The following is a 16,360-nucleotide window of genomic DNA, read 5'->3' as shown; positions in this document are numbered from 1 at the left end:
GGGATATGCTTCTTCAGCATAGAGACATGAAATACGTTATGGATAGCTGACATCTCCTGGGGTAGCTCTAACTCATATGCTACCTTACCAACTCTTCTGGTGATAAGGTATGGTCCCACATATCTGGGACTTAATTTGCCCTTCTTCCCAAAACGTATTACTCCCGTCATGGGAGCCACTCGGAGGAATATTGTATCCCCCACTGAAAACTCTAAGGGTCAGCGCTGTGTATCAGCATAGCTTTTCTGGCGGCTCTGAGTTGTCTCTATCCTCTGGCGGATCTGCTGTATAGCTGTTGTGGTATCTGCTACTAGATCTGTCTGAAGTTCTAGTTCTTTCTATTCACCACTTTCATACCAGTAGATTGGAGATCTACACCTCTGTCCGTAGAGAGTCTCGTAGGGTGTCATGCCGATAGTGGCCTGATAGCTATTGTTGTATGCAAATTCTGCTAAACACAGATATTTACACCAACTTCCCTTGAAGTCTAGGGCACACGCTCAAAGCATATCTTCGAGTACCTGATTTACTCGCTCCGTCTGACCATCTGTCTAAGGATGGAAAGCCATGCTAAACTGGGTAATAGGCTGCAGAACTCCTCCTGGTCTCTGGTGTTCTGCCTTGACCCTCTGGCAGGTCAGACAGGTACTGACATATCTAGCGATATCTCTTTTCATCCCAGACCACCAAAAACGTCTCTTTAGGTCTTGGTACATCTTGGTGGAACCAGGATGCATCACATAGGGAGTCCTGTGAGCCTCATCTAGGATCTTCCTCCATAGTTCCTCCTGATCTGGAACGCATAGTCTGTCACCAAAATGCAATACCCCACTATCAGATACTCTAAACTCTCTACTTCCTGATTCTGCTATCCCTTGCTTGATTTTCTGAATTTCAGGATCCTGATCCTGAGCTGTCTGGACGTCACCAAGTAGGGTAGATACTAATGTCATAGTAGAGAGCTATCCAACTATAAGTTCGAGACTGAAATCTGTAATCTCCTTTCGTAGGGGCGGTGACATGGCTGCTAGGGATAGTAAGGTGGCACTGGACTTCCTGCTAAGTGCGTCTGCCACCTTATTGGCTTTTCCTGGGTGGTAGAGGATGTCTATGTCATAGTCTTTGACCAGCTCGAGCCATCTATGCTGTCGCATATTCAGATCCTTCTGAGTGAAGAAGTACTTCATACTCTGATAATCTATATACACTCTGCACTGAGCTCCATACAAGTAATGTCTCCAAATTTTGAGGGCGAAGACAACTGCTGCAAGCTCAAGGTCATGAGTAGGGTAGTTCCTCTCATAGTCCTTGAGTTATCTGGAGGCATAGGCGATCACTTTGCCATTTTGCATCAATACTGCTCCTAGTCCCAATTTAGAGGCATCACTGTAAATATCAAAGCTGTCTGTGTTTCCTGGCAGAGTCAGAATAGGAGCACTGGTCAATCTTCTTTTTAGCTCGATGAAGTTGTTCTCACAGTCCTCTGTCGACTGAAATTTTCTGTTCTTCCTGGTGAGAGCTATCAGTGGGGAGGCTATCTTGGAGAAATCCTTTACAAATTTTCTGTAATAGCCTGTTAGTCCCAGAAAGCTTCTGATTTCACTAACATTCTTAGGTCTTTTCCAGTTATTCACAGCCTCTATCTTACTGGGGTCTACTATGACACCATCCTTGGAGATGATGCGACCCAGGAAGGATATCTGATCGAGCCATAATTCACATTTCGTGAACTTGGCGTATAGCAGGTTCTGCTGAAGGGTCTGCAGTACTATCTTCAGGTGTTCTGCATGTTCTTCCTGAGTTCTGGAGTAGATAAGAATGTCGTCGATGAACACGATAATAAACTTATCTAAGTATTCTCTGAATACTCTGTTCATGAGGTCCATGAAAGTAGCTGGAGCATTTGTCACACCGAAGGGCATGACTACGAACTCATAATGTCCGTATCTGGTCCTGAAAGCGGTCTTGGGTATATCACCTTCTTTAACTCTCACTTGGTGATATCCCGATCTGAGGTCTATTTTTGAGAACACTGCTGCTCCCTTTAGCTGGTCGAACAGGTCATCTATCCTGGGGAGAGGATATCTGTTCTTAATCGTGACTTGGTTTAGTGCCCGGTAGTCTATACACAGGCGCATGCTCCCGTCCTTCTTCTTCACGAACAATACGGGTGCTCCCCATGGTGAATGACTAGAGCGTATGAAGCCCTTGTCAAACAGCTCCTGTAGTTGCTCCTAAAGTTCCTTCAGTTCTGCTGGAGCCATGCAATAGGGTGCTTTGGAGATGGGATTTGTACCGGGGACAAGTTCTATTTCAAATTCAATCTCCCTGTCTGGTGCTAGGCTTGGTAACTCCTCAAGGAAGACTGCTGGGTAGTCACATACAACTCGAACCTCTTCTAGCTTTTGGTCCTTGTCCTGACTAGTACTGACTACATGTGCTAGGAACCCCGTACATCCTGAATCCAGTAGTTTCTGTGCTTTCAGAGCTGAGAGAAACTTCTTGGCCTTTCTCTTTGGTTCTCCGATGTACCCAAACTGCACTCCTGCTTTAGGTTGGAATACAACTTTCTGTTTACGGCACTTTATGGAAGCACCGTACTTGATCAGGAAGTTCATTCCCAAGATGACATCATAGTCAGCCATATCTAGCACTATCAGATCACCAAAGAGTTCTCTGTCCGCTATAATGACTGACACTGCTCGGAGCCAGTGCATGGATACCATGATTTCTCCGGAATGTAGTGTTGTCAAAAACTGACCACTAAGTACATCCGGAGTTATTGCTAACTTTTCGGCAAATGCCCTGGATATATAAGAATGGGTTACCCCAGTATCGAATAGGACAGTTTCACTTTACTGTAAAATACTGATCTGACCTGTAACAACTGTTGAGGCATTCGCTACGTCCTCTCTGGTTAGTGAGTAAATTCTCACGTTCGTCGTGGCTGAGGGGGCTTCTAGTCTGCCCTGGCTGATGTGTGGACCATCTAAAGCATCCTGCATCTGGTGCAACTGTGCTAGCTTGCCTCCGTACTAAATCAGTTGTGGTGGAGGAAAGCTAGTCTTATTCGGGCATTGTTTAGCCATATGCCCTTCCTGGCCACATTCGAAGCATCCTCGTGTGCCCTTACAACAAACTCCTGGGTGGAATTTCCCATAAGTAGAACACTTGAGATAGCTAGGCTATTTACTAGCTGGTCCTTCTTTTGGGTAACTCCCTGGTTTACGTTTGTTACTGGAGTTCCCTTTCCAGTTAGAGTTGTGGCTCTGGTATTTCTAAGTACCTGAGCCTCCTTGGCCTTTGGACTCTGAGAAGGCTTACTTCTGCTATTTGATGTTGTTCTAGTAATGCTCGGTGATCAGAGCACTACTTACCAGTTCTTCAGTGGTTTGCGACCTATGGACGCCACTGGCCAAGTTCAGTGCTATTTCTGACCTTAGCATTTTGAGCATCAGCCGGACTCGTTATCCTTCGGTGTTGACTAGTTCGGGGCACAGACGAGCCAGCCTGTTGAATTTCTTCACGGCCTCCTCAACTGAAAGGTTGCCCTGACGAAATTCAGTGAACTCGTCGTAGTGGCGGTTTGTGACCCGCATGTGAAAGAATTCTCTTTCAAAGTCGGCCCATGTCATCTGGTTCACTGGGCGCTTCACTTTAATCCTCTCCCACCACATACGTGCGTCTCCTGCCAGGCAGAAGGAGGCACATTTCACCTTTTCATGCTTTGGCCAGTCCAGAAGCTCCATCGTACTCTCCAGTGTTTTGAACCAGGCTTGGGCATCCCATGGTTCACTGGTGCTTGAGAAGTTCTCCGGCTTGATTTTTTGCCACTAGATCAGATAAGCTTCTCTCCTCGCCCCCGCTGTTGGGGCTACAGGTGCTGTAGGTTGGACTGGTGGAACCTCTGTAACTACTGGGGTTGCTATGTTAGGTTCCGAGGTGGCAGTGGGAGTGTTCTGCTGATTAGCCCTTAGGTGGCTATCTCCTGTTGTTGTTTAGCTAGTTGCTTCTGTAACTGAGCCACTACCTCTGTAAGGTCTAGGGGAGGCACTAAGCTGTCCGCCTCATGTTGGGGCTCAGTAGCTAGTGCCCTTCTAGCTGGGCATCCTCGTATCATTTCCTAGAGAAGTAGAGGACATACATAACTACTACAATCATGTTTACATAACTACTACTATCATGTTAGATGTTATCATATATAAACATGCTTTAGTTATCGATAAACATGGAGTTATCTATAAACATGGAAGCAAGAAACATAAATAAGGTGAGAGGTATTCTTACATGGAAGCTGCAGGTTCAATGTGGATGTGTGTGTGGAGGAAGTATGGAACTTGCTCTGATACCACTCTGTAACGCCCCACCTTCTACTGATTAAGCTGTAAGGTCGGGGGTTAAGTTTGCTAAACTATTCTGTGTCTATCACTGAATTATAATGTGCGGAAAGCTGAACTAATTAAAATCTCTGCTAATTGCTATATAATCTAGAATTTATGTTCAAAATACCATTTCATTGTTGTACATATGCTAAAGGATGGAATCTAAACTTTTCATGCAATTGTCATACAATAGAACGCATACTACCATTCTAAGCTATTTAATACATGTTTCTATGAAATTTAGCATGCTTTGGCAATTTCTAAGCATACGAGTGGAACCATGGCTTTGTATCAACTTCATACTAAAACTAAGCATTGATACAAACTAAACATGCCACTAGCAGCACCCCAACATCCCATATAACAATGTAAGTGCATGATAAGCATTCCTCAATTAATTCGTATACAATTTAATGTATCACCTGAAAAGCATCATTACAATACTAGGCATGCCATTACTATCATTGTTCATAGTTTATTAACTACCATCAAAATAACTAATAGTCTAAGCATAGCATGGTACATATTTTCACAATTCATGACATTTAAACATTCTAAAGGCGCGGAATAATAAGAATATAAGAAATTCTAATTCTTTAGACTTGCTAGTCCCCAAGAGTCTTTATTCCAAGTTCCTTCTCACACACATCTTGACACATTGCCCTCCAGCCTCCGCTAATCTATCTTCCCTTTACCTTTATCTACAGTATAAGGAAAAGGAAACTATAAGATTTGGAGCTTAGTAAGAACCATCTACCTCACAAAACATGCATTCGATGAAATCATACTTTTAAAAGATGCTATTTGAAACACATACTAATAATTATGTTGAAAATGCTAAAAAAAACATGGCATACTAATATATGAGTCATGGCAATCAAATACTCATCATAGAACTGTCTTGTAGGGTCAATAAGAAAAAAAAACAACTGAACTAATACATAAGCTAAGCTAAACTGATGCTAGACTAATGCTGAATCTGAACTGTATTTACATAATTGATTTGTGAAGTTTTGCAACTATTTTCATAATAGATAGAAATAATAATCATGCTGCTGATGGGCCCGGCAACTATACTTGCTATGCGCGCATCCCAAACTAGACCCGAGGTAGCTAGTTCCGAATCTAATAGGGTTTACTAGGTTATCTAAATCTAGGGACGACTATGGGAACCCAACCCAAGGACAACTAAGAGTCAATACAATGCCACTGATAAAAGTAAAATACTGATTCATAAGCTGATTTATCTTATCTTGCTCTTACTAGGTTATCTGAACCTAGAGCTAGGTTATTTGAACCTATGACGACTATGGGAGCCCACCCATTGGACCGTAGTCCCATATAAATTGAAGCAAGACTGATCATGCTATTTTAAATGCTTTTATGACATTTAACTGAGCTATTAAAATGCCTACTGTATCATTTAACTATACTAGTCATTTTTATCGAGCACTTGGTGTGCTCTAACTCTCCTCTCTATTAGGGGACCACCTCTAGGCACCCGACAGCTTCTAAAACCCCAAAACTGGAGGGGAAAACATGTCTAGCCCTTCTAGAGGTGCTCAAATAAACCCTAAACCTGCGAGGAGGGTCAAATACACCCTACGTGCCAAAAAAAAAAAATCTGCATATGATTGAACTAAAACATAAAAACGTACGATTAGCTACTTATACTGTAGGTGAGGGGTTACTTACTTCCTGCGCTAGGTTTCTTACAATTCTGATCGCTAGATTTCCGAAGAAGAAGATATCTTCGGCGATCTTCTTGCGTCTACGCATTTTTCTCGCGGAGAGGAGCGTCCTCATATCGAAGTCATCGCCGGAAGGTGCTCCTACGACCCTAGGGATGGAACCCTAGGTCTCTTGGGCTTGGTGTGCCGAGAGGGTGAGGAAGAAGGAGAAGTCGGCGTGTGAGGGTGAGGAAGAGTTGCCGATCCAAAATAATAAACCCTCACTTAACTTCCCTATTTATATTAAGTGATTAATATGACTCAACTCAATCATAAATATAATTTCTCTCCTCTTCTTTCAGCACACCCCTGCTGGGGTCACCTGGTTACTAAAGTTATGATATAAGTTGTTGGGTCTGATAGGTCGCAAGTTCAATTTCTACTTAGGATATTTTACATTTTTTATTTAATTTTGCTACTTCTGCTACTCCAAAATTTTCATAAAAATATTCTAAAATTTCAAAAAAATAATAGAATATTTCTAAAATTTATTTGAGAATTTTCGGATGTTACACTAAGTCATAATAAATTAATTTTATTATTATGTTAACTCTGTTTTATAGGTTATTTTTTCTTATTGGGCTAACATAAACTTGCAGGATTGAATGACAAAAATTAGTCTCAAATGAATAGTGTCTGTGGCGTTTCGGAGGTGCGTGGAGGCACCTCAGAGCAACACTTGGAGGCGACCTGGACCCAGTGGAGGAGACCGTGCGCAGGTAAACTTTAGAGATAAAGTTTACTGCGCGAAGGCGCCTTGGAGTGCGCAGGAGGTGCATTGGAGGCCCTTTCAGAGCGCTTGGAGGTGCCTTCACACAGATAAAGAGCTCAAGGTCAGAGTTGATCGAAGCTGAAGTTTACGAGATAAACTTTGGGGTTGGAGGCGCCTTGGATGAGATTGGATGCACCCTCAATAGTCTTTAAAAGCTCTGTTCGGCCAGTGCAAAGCATAGACTTCAAGACAACTTGTTTACGTGCTTTCCCGACCATTTGACTACTCCGATCGTACACTACTACTCTGTCACATTCGAGCTTCAACGACATAAGAATGACACGACATTGTTATGCGCTCAAACGTGCCTAGACTTGGGTAATGTGCAGTTGTTTTCATTATTACTTCTGTTTTCTTTCTACACATCATATTCTAAAGGTGGTAGTCTTGTTATCAACTTATTTTTGTAAAAAACGATTGATTAGTAAATTATCTATCGAAAAGGTCCGAAGAACCTGAGTCTTGAAATTGGAGTCGTCGAACTCTCCAAATTAAGTGAAAATCAATCGTGTCTTTGTCCTTTTCTCATATTTTATTTTCTTCTGTTATTCACTCTATTTTAAAATTTTAAAAAATAATAATTTTTAAAGACACATGATTCATTGTCTCTCTTACACGCCTCGATCCTACGCCCACTATTTCTTTATCCTCCTCACCATGTATTTTTTCAACAATTTCTGACACTTAGCACCACCAAACTCATCTTTTTAGCTACCAAAGACGCGATCGTTTTTCCTCCATCTCATTGAACCCTCAACCATCCAAATCAGGTTTTTTCGAATCGTCGTAGCCCCCCGTTCAACTGCCTCCTCGTTTTTTCGCACGAATCTAACGCGAAGGAGTCGTGCTCCGGCGAGTGTTTCGGAAAATACAAAACCACTACTTATTTTGGTAAATTGTCGTAATTAACAAAACTTGCAATTTCCAGACCTGGGACTTCGGAGTGCATTCATCGGCTTACAGGGAGGAAAACATAGAATGATGCAGGCGAGATGGCTCGCCAAGCTCGGTCGAGATGTGCTCTCCTCTTCCCGTTCCGTCATCTTTCTTCTCCCTTCACGATGTCTGGCAGCATCGGCGTTCTCCACGAATCCAATCCGTAAGCCCGTCTCCCATGCCTTCATTTTCACGGCCCGTCGTCACAGCCAGTCGCCAGGTTTAGGGTTTTACCCTACCTCTCCTTTCCTCCAGGTATTGTTTTGATCTAAAATTTGTTTTGCTCCCTTTCATAATTCGATGTTTTTAGCTAGAAATTTGCCTCCTTTTGTTTTTTTTTCTGTTTCGTTTGTACGCCTTGGCATCTAATTTGATGCCTTTTCAGGCGATTCAAGCTCGTCTTTATGCCGCAGAGGATAGATCTCGAGCACCGCTGAAGCCGGTTAAGTCTAAAGTGAAGAAATACAAGCTGAAGTCTTACTCGTAGGTTTGGTCTATGCTTCTTTTCATTGGACGAGTTCGTGGGCCTCTTTTAGTATTTTATGATTTTATCTGAGATTCTTTCGTGGAGTTGGTTTCTTTTCAGGTCTTTTAAGTTCAGATTTAGGACCATGAATGATGGACAGATACGGAGATGGAGGGCTGGAAAGAGGCACAATGCACACTTGAAGGTAACTCCTGTGGCATGGACGTCTTAATTGTCCTGTAACCTAGAGGAAAATCAATTCATCTAGGATATAAGTTTCCAAGGTCGAGATATTGGTGACATAGGTTTTGTTAATTCCTAGTTTTTAGCTTAAACCAACAAATTGTCTATGCTTTTACTATTAAGTTATTATTGCGGTTAATAGAGACACTTTATTGTAGTTGCAGAATGAAAACTACCAGCTTGGTGCTGTTTAACAAGTTAAGTTTTATGATGGATTCATAGGAAGGTTTGCCCATTATTTGTCCCATTTTGGTACATAACTGTTGGAATGAATAGTCTCATTAAAATCCATCTAAGTTACCCCATGAAATAGAAAGTACTGAAGCAAAGCAGGCATAATTAGTTGCTTATATGACTGCTTGTTTTTTTGGGATGTAGGAAATTAGGAATAATGTTAGAATAAACGAATCATTGGATTATCCCTCACTGAGAAGGTATCTAAAGGACATGATTAGTTTTCTTTATGAGGTATAGGGAGGTAGGGTGAATATTAAGAAACTGAGAGAACAACACAAAATGTTTTTGATTTTTATCAACATCAGTACTACAATTATGGGAGATGTTTGATTATCAGTTAACAATAACTAGGGCCCCGATATAGTATGATTCCTTCTAAATTTAAAATTTCCCATGGTATTCCAAGGCAGTGTTATTTTCTTATACTACTAGCTATTAGTAAAGCCATTTAAACTTGATGAAAAATTACTTCACTAAAACAATTGTCAAGTAATACTTTGTTTTTGAAAGTGGATATATGTATGAATTTTGTAAATATTATTTAAAATGTACATAAAAAATCTAAATATTGCTAGAGTTTTTCACATCAGACTTTTCTAATTGGTACATTCTATCTACAATCAATTGAAGGAAAAGATTATTTGAATCTCAAAATTCAAATGAGATTAAAGTGGAATGAAAACTTTGTTCTATGCAAAGATTTTGCCTTCCAATTATATATTCTAGGAGTATTTATATTATGGTCGAGTTTGAAGACTAGGAGGGGGAAATGGAAGGGGGAGAAAAAGCAACATATAAATATATATGTGTTATCCATGATCTCATTTCCAATTTTATAACCTTTTCTCTCCCCTTCCCCTTCCCCTTCTCCCTCTTCCTCCCTTCCCTATCTTCTCATCCAAGTAAACCATGTGCAAAGGAAAATTGGGATGTTGTACATGCACATACGTTAGTAAAGTTAATCTAAAGATGAAATGAAAGTTCAGATGGCATAAAAAGATTATGCCAGATTTTTAGAAAATAAGAAAAAAGAATCTTGATGAAGTTTGAGTGAAAGCAACTAATGATGCTGCAAAGATAAAAAAAAAAACATATCTAACAACTAATTGACTTGGTAATCATGGATGTTTTCAAATGTTAGAAACTATGGAAGATTACTCCAAGAAACAGTTCAAATAATGGAAGATAGGAAAAGATGAATCAAAGATTCATAAAGTTGTTACGGTTATTAAGGTTTAGAAATATCCAAATCAATTTTCTGCAAATAGAAATATCCAAATCAAGATTTGATAACAATATGTTATTAGTGAAATGTTTTTGAGTTTGAATTATAAATTCTCAAATCTAGAAGATGTTTGTTCAAACTTTATGACATATTTGGAAGTATGTGAAATAGCTATTGCACTTATATAAGCATCTTATTTTATTTTTTAGAAATCATTAAAGGGAGAATTTTTTGTATCTAATGTGTTTCTGTACTAAAGTAGTTTTTAAAGATCTCACAAAAGCTTTCACGTATATTTCAATTTCTTATGTGTTATTGTCAAACTTGAAGAACACAGAATTCCTATACTGTGCACATAATACATGGAAGCATGTTATTCTACTACAGAAATGCACGAAGATTACACAGATTTATTTAGATGAAGTTTTTTCTTCTATTTCCTTCTCTTCCTTTGGCTCTTTTTTTTTTTTAATTAAAAAAAAGAGAATTGAAGCTAATTCAGTTAATGTGTGTGCAGTTGCTAATACTTTTAAGTGTTATAGAAGCTTACCTTGGCTGGACGCTCTGTGAAACTTTATACAAAACTTGACTAGTGAAAAGTTATGCATGTTTTGTATAGTACGCCACTGCCTACTGGATGTGGTTGGAAGAGAGGATGCAAGTTAAGAGTCCTATATAAATCTTGACATTGATATCTTTATTTTTGTTTTTTTTATTTCTTCTTTTTCTGTATTTTGTTTTGTGTTTCTACACTTCTGTGTCTGCATTTTTATTTTTTGCTTTCTGATATCGTGTGCATAGGTTGTGCTACAAAGAACTTCTGCTTTGCACTGTGTGAAACCTCATTATGATAGCATCTTAACTTCTGTTTTGTTCTGTAGTCTCTTCTTCCTGTGTCTGCTTCTGCACGTTCATTTCTGTACTTTATCTGAATTGAAAAATGCGCCAATTTTCTCAAATAGGAATCATTTGTAACCTAAATCTTAGCTTAGTCTGAAATTGCAATAGGATAACGCAGTCCAAAATGACAAACGGGAATATCATCATATAAGCTGAGATAATGCATAAAACTGTGATTTAAACCTGTGTCAGGAACCAGGTCCTGTTGGTTCAAGTGAACATCAAATAGAAGCTCCAACCTTCACATAATTATTCACTAGGAGGCCAACTAGTTTGACTGAAGAGGTGTCAAAAGGGCAAGGAAGATTAAGACATACCCTGAAAAAATTCCTGCTCATCTAATTCAGCTTATTTCCTATTTTTCAGCAAGCTAGGATGAATAATTCTTTTCATGAAAGATTTGGAATCAAAATCACATTACTTACTTTCTGTAGTCCTTTATAAACTAATTTCTTTTCCCCTAGAATGACTGGCGTTGTAGTTAAGTGGTCATATGGTGGTTAATGCAGACCAAGAAGGCAAAACGAAGACTGAGGAAACCTGCGATTGTGCATTTAGCTTATGCAAAGGTTCTAAAGAAGCTGAATTTTTGTGGCTAGCACTGAAGGTCTTGCGATTTCAATTTGAACTCCCAAGTTGCTGGGGCACTTCTCTACATCAAAATTACCATCTAGCAGTTTAATTTCCAAGACCTTGAACTTTGATCCTTGCGATATCAGGAAACGCTAGAATGACCTTTTCCTATTCGAGAGAGAGCATACTAACATACTGTGCCTCTCCTTCCTCTTTGTAATAGAAATATGCAAATCTGTCCAGCGATTTATTTATATATTTTGCATAGTAGTAGCTTCCATGCGTTCCGAATTCAGCGTGAGCTGGAACTCTATGAACAGAATGCAAAAGACAGCCTTCTTTTTCTGGATGGTTAAGCTTGTCCAGTAAAAATATGTTAATGTAGTTTTTGGTTATATGTATCACGTTTTTTTTTATCACAAATCTCTGTGGATTGCTTTCTCTTTAATATTTACTATAAAATTAATGATTGATTTCCTATGCCATCTCAAGAACTGAACTGAAGATAGAGAGAGCACTTGTTCATGTACATCGAATTGGCTGGTTCAACGGGTGGATAAACTGAGGATTTTATTAAATAAAGAGAGCCATCTACCTACTGTTTCTTGAAACTGATAATGCTTTTTAACCATCAGTTTTCTAGTTTTAATAGATTATTTGTTTCAACTCTAGGTAAATCTATCTACAGCTGGACTTGGTTTAATTTTTTCTTAATTCACACATCTTAGCTGGAATATCCCCTTTGCCAATGTGAATTTATTAGACAGGTGATTCTGCCCTTTAATCAAAGATGTTATCGGCACCACCTGAAAGTTGAACAAAAGCATTTCATGATCTGTGTGCTCAAACAAATCTCGCCCCAGAGCCCTTAACCCTGGTGCACTCGCATTGTCCTCCTTTGGTTGCTCCTCAACCTTTGTTCTTAGTGTTTTTTTTTATGTGATCATCAGCAACGACTTGAGGTAAAGATCTTTCTAATGTCTTCTTCACGTATATGTCAGTGTCTACTACGTATGTGCACTGTTCTTGCAATCAATTCTTTTTTGACGAATAGTTCTATATGTTGATTGTGCTTTAATATCCCAAATTGTTTTACAAGTATCTGATAAACGGATTAAGTTTAGAACAACTGCAACATTTAATTTCTTTATATGTATACAGAAAACAAAAACCAAAGAGAAGTAGCCATGCAGGAAATGATCCTCTCCAACACTGACCCAAGATTACCCACTCAAACTTTAGCTGCTGCAGCAGAAGCTGCTGCCCTCTCAGCAACAATTTGCTCATACAAATCTCTAATCTTCAATCCAACAATGGTTTGGAAGAGTCCAGTGCCATTGTTGCTGCCCGGGAAGTCTGAGTGCTTCAACATCTGCTGTGTCACCTCGCCATAAAACTTGGTCGATAAGTTGCTGAGATGGCTCTCCACATAGATCAGCTCGTCCAACCTGTCAAACTTCCCATCCATCTCCACAACAGAAACCTGCCAAAGAGTGATCATCTCCCGGCTTTAGCTGTTGGATTGGGAATAAAAAAGTGTTCTGCTTGGTTAACTAACTATAATTGTACCTCGTTGGAGAAGTAAGTCTCAGGGCCATAGAAGAACTTGATGCCAGGGTATGAGCAAGTCAGTTTCCTGCCGCAGGGAATCCATGAGATAGTGGAGCCTTCATCGAAGAGGTAGATGGGAGCGAATCGCTTCACCCCTTCCTTCATGATCAACCTCACACGCAGCACCTTCCCCTCGTCGTCATCAGGGATTAGCTGTGTCGGTAGGACTTCAATCACAGCATCAGCATATTGCTTCTGTGGATCTGCCAAGCACAAAATAGAGGAGCAGCTTTTGTGGGTTCGACTATTGCAACCAAATGGACTAGATGAATGTACCAATGTAAGCATCAAAATCGGGTTTTCGAGCTTCAATGCTAGCTTTGATGCTTTCAAGACTGTGTCCCCGTTCCGCCATATCTCTCTGAGATTGAGAAGATAAAACGAGCAACATTATGAAAGCTCACGGTATCTGAAAATTGGATTGAATTTACTTACCTGAATTTTCCAGGCAAACTTGACCTCGTTACTGATATCCAAGTAGATGCTGAAGTCCAAGAGATCTCTCACACGAGAGTCGTACCTGTTGGATAATGAAGTTGCAATCACACTCTTAAAACACTGCATGATCGCTGATATCATCACATTATTTTTGTTGTTGAACTGAAAAGAATCTCAGCATGGATCTCTTTCTTCTAAATGGATAGGTACTCATTCAAAGATTAATATCTACGAGAAGGAAAACTGAAAGTTTAATGTTTGCAGAGAACAATGAATAGGATGATTGATATTCACATGTTGGCATAGGATCCAGAAAAAAAGAAGAAAAAAACAACTATATTGGGAGCTCACATAGGGTGCAATCCTTCAATGACCAGGATCTTGGGTGGCTTGATGAGCTCAGGGGGGTCGAGCAGACCAGTGACATGGTTGTAGATGGGCTTCTCCACGGCCACTCCATCCTTGATCGCCTTCACCTGCTCATACATGAGGTCGAAGTCGTTGGCCCTCGGGTCCAGTGCAGTCACCCCCTTCTCCTTCCTTCCTGTCCTGTCCAGGGAGTGGTAGTCGTCAAGGCATATCACAGTGGTGGTGTCGCTGATCAAGGTATTGGAGTCTGGATTCCCTCCCCTGGGTGGCTCTGCTGCTCCCCCAAACACACTTGTCAGCCTCCTCATAAAGGTGCTCTTGCCACACCCTGAGTCGGCTGCCAGCCCTATCACCACTGTCTTCTCAGCAGAGCACACCACTGCACTCCTCCTTCCGCTGCTGAAGAAGATGAGCTGCTGATGCCTCTGGTGGAAGCCCAAGCTGAAGGCCTTAGCAGCTGGCCTTGATATAGAGCAGGAATAAGGAGCGGTGTGGATTGTGCAGCTGGCCATCTCCCCTTTCTTTGCTCTGCTCGTCTCCCCTACAAAAATTTGTAGGCTGTTGAAGCTTAGGGAGGCATCGTAAGGATAAAGGTGGAGGAGGTGTGTGGTTTGCGAGGCACCTCTTCATCATTTTTTTTTAAAAATTTTAAATTATTTTAAATGTTGTTACTTAGCGGTAATTCATGATAGTGGTTGGTCTGAGATCATCTAGAGGTAGTTTTTGCTTTACATGGAGATGGGAATGGTCTTGGACAAGAATAATGGTAGTTTTCTTTCACAGTCGAACAAATATCGTTACCAGTAAATTGGGAAAGAAAAAAAAATACTCAAGATTGGTGGTTATAATCTCAGGATGCTAGATATTGGCTGCCACGTGGAAGAATAAATATGGACCAGATGGAGATAGAGGGGTATGTGAGGAGAAAATAGATAGCGTTGATAGATATAAGGTTGTGGTTGGCTCGTCAGCCGCCATGGAAAACAGAACCGGTTAATTAAGGCCATAGATACGCAATGCTCCCGCGCTCCCAATGGTTTTAACCGCCACGTATCCGTTTCATTATTATTAAAATAGTGACGAACATTAATGACGAAATAACAGTTCGCCGTTTCATTTTTATTAAAATAGCGACGAACATTATTGACGAAATAATAATTCATAGTTAAATAATATTATTAGCAATGAAATAATAAATTGGTGTCAATAATCAAATTATTAACGATGAATTTTAATAATTCATTACTAATAATTTAGTAGGGCATCAACCGCAGAATTAGCTTCAAGATCAGCATTTTGATACACAATCAGATAAAAAAATATATTAACGATGAATTAGGAATAAATCGTCACTAATATTTACGTATTTTAGCGACAAATGTAATTAAATCATCGCTAAAATACGTAAAAAAAAATCCGCCCCATTGATACAGATTTAGGGTTTTTTTTCAGCTCCGGCAATTCTTCTCCTTCTTTGTTTATTTTTCCTCTCTCTCGTCCGACGATTCTTTCTCCTACTTTGGTAATGCTCTTTCGTAGTGATTGTTCTTTCTCCTACTCCAACTCGACGCTATCTCTTCTTCCTATTTTGACAACTCTTCTGAACTTTTTTTCTCGACTATGGTAGAAGCTCTTAATCTAGAATTTTTAAATTTTTTTAATTATAATTTTGAGATTATTTTGATACTTAGAGGATAATTTAAAGAATATTTTAATACTTAGATGATAATTTTAAGATTATTTTGATTTTTACATGAAAATTTTTAGATTTTTTTATTCTTAAATGATAATTTTAGTGTTATTTTGATGCTTAGATAATAATTTTTTTTTAGTTATTTTGGTATGTTTAATTAATTTAAGTTATTTAAGTTGTTTACTTAATTTCATTGTAAGTTATAATCAAACTTATTTATAAGAATTATTTATTAAATAATATGTTTTTTTTTATAGATTTAATCAGGTTTTATAAATATAGATAAAAACTAGATAATGATTGAGAATTAGATTAACCTTAAATATATAAATGAGTTAAATCAATTTTTAAAGGTGTCGAAGAACTACATGATAAGTTTGAATTTATCCAAAATTCATTATCCATGTCAAAGGTTTGACAATTTGTTTAAATATGATTTGGATTATGCTCGAGAATATCTTTATAGGTGAGGATTTAATAAATTATACAACATCTAGAACATTCATGGAGAAGCTTCTACATCATCTATTAATATAAATATTGTCAATGAAGAGGAACATGATTGTGATTTCGAAGGAGATGATTTTAAAGACATGTTTACTGATTTAAGAAATATAAAAAATATCAACACCAGTAGACCTCAATTAGATGATATTACTAAAAACATGAATGTAAATGATATTAGAGGAAGTTATACCTCAATGTTTGAATAAGTACAAAAAGAGTTGTATCACACTTGTACTAATTTTTCTCTGTATTCAGTTTTTTGGTCAAGTTAATGCATG

At 39.1% G+C, this 16,360-nt stretch overlaps 2 protein-coding genes across 6 annotated transcripts; one reads left to right on the top strand and one right to left on the bottom strand.

The window, feature by feature from the left end:
• Positions 1–7,503: 7,503 nt before the first annotated feature.
• LOC122051990 lies at positions 7,504–12,746 on the top strand. 5 transcript variants are annotated; one of them, XR_006131661.1, is made up of 5 exons: positions 7,504–8,075; positions 8,206–8,303; positions 8,407–8,491; positions 10,509–10,652; positions 11,401–12,426. XR_006131661.1 is itself a non-coding variant. In XM_042613357.1 (5 exons), exons 2-5 carry the CDS (start codon positions 7,863–7,865, stop codon positions 11,488–11,490), a joined length of 486 nt encoding a protein of 161 aa, XP_042469291.1. In that variant the 5' UTR covers positions 7,512–7,775; positions 7,848–7,862; the 3' UTR covers positions 11,491–12,426. The 5 variants fall into 5 exon arrangements, 4 of the variants coding, with proteins under 4 accessions (XP_042469292.1, XP_042469291.1, XP_042469289.1 ...); XM_042613357.1 differs by lacking the exon at positions 10,509–10,652 and having other exon boundaries at positions 7,512–7,775; positions 7,848–8,075; XM_042613354.1 differs by lacking the exon at positions 10,509–10,652 and having other exon boundaries at positions 7,515–7,736; positions 7,813–8,075.
• On the bottom strand, positions 12,579–14,495 carry LOC122051989 (phosphoribulokinase, chloroplastic-like). Its single transcript, XM_042613353.1, has 5 exons — positions 13,865–14,495; positions 13,511–13,595; positions 13,352–13,436; positions 13,034–13,278; positions 12,579–12,947 (listed from the first exon to the last, which is right to left on the bottom strand). The coding sequence occupies exons 1-5, from the start codon at positions 14,392–14,394 to the stop codon at positions 12,696–12,698; spliced, it is 1,197 nt and encodes a 398-aa protein (XP_042469287.1). The 5' UTR covers positions 14,395–14,495; the 3' UTR covers positions 12,579–12,695.
• Between the last annotated feature and the right edge of the window lie 1,865 nt (positions 14,496–16,360).

Source organism: Zingiber officinale, chromosome 3A, assembly GCF_018446385.1.
Source record: "Zingiber officinale cultivar Zhangliang chromosome 3A, Zo_v1.1, whole genome shotgun sequence".
Classification (NCBI taxonomy): Eukaryota; Viridiplantae; Streptophyta; class Magnoliopsida; order Zingiberales; family Zingiberaceae; genus Zingiber; species Zingiber officinale.
Note: the sequence above shows the minus strand (reverse complement) of the source record. Positions and strands in the feature narration are given on the sequence as shown.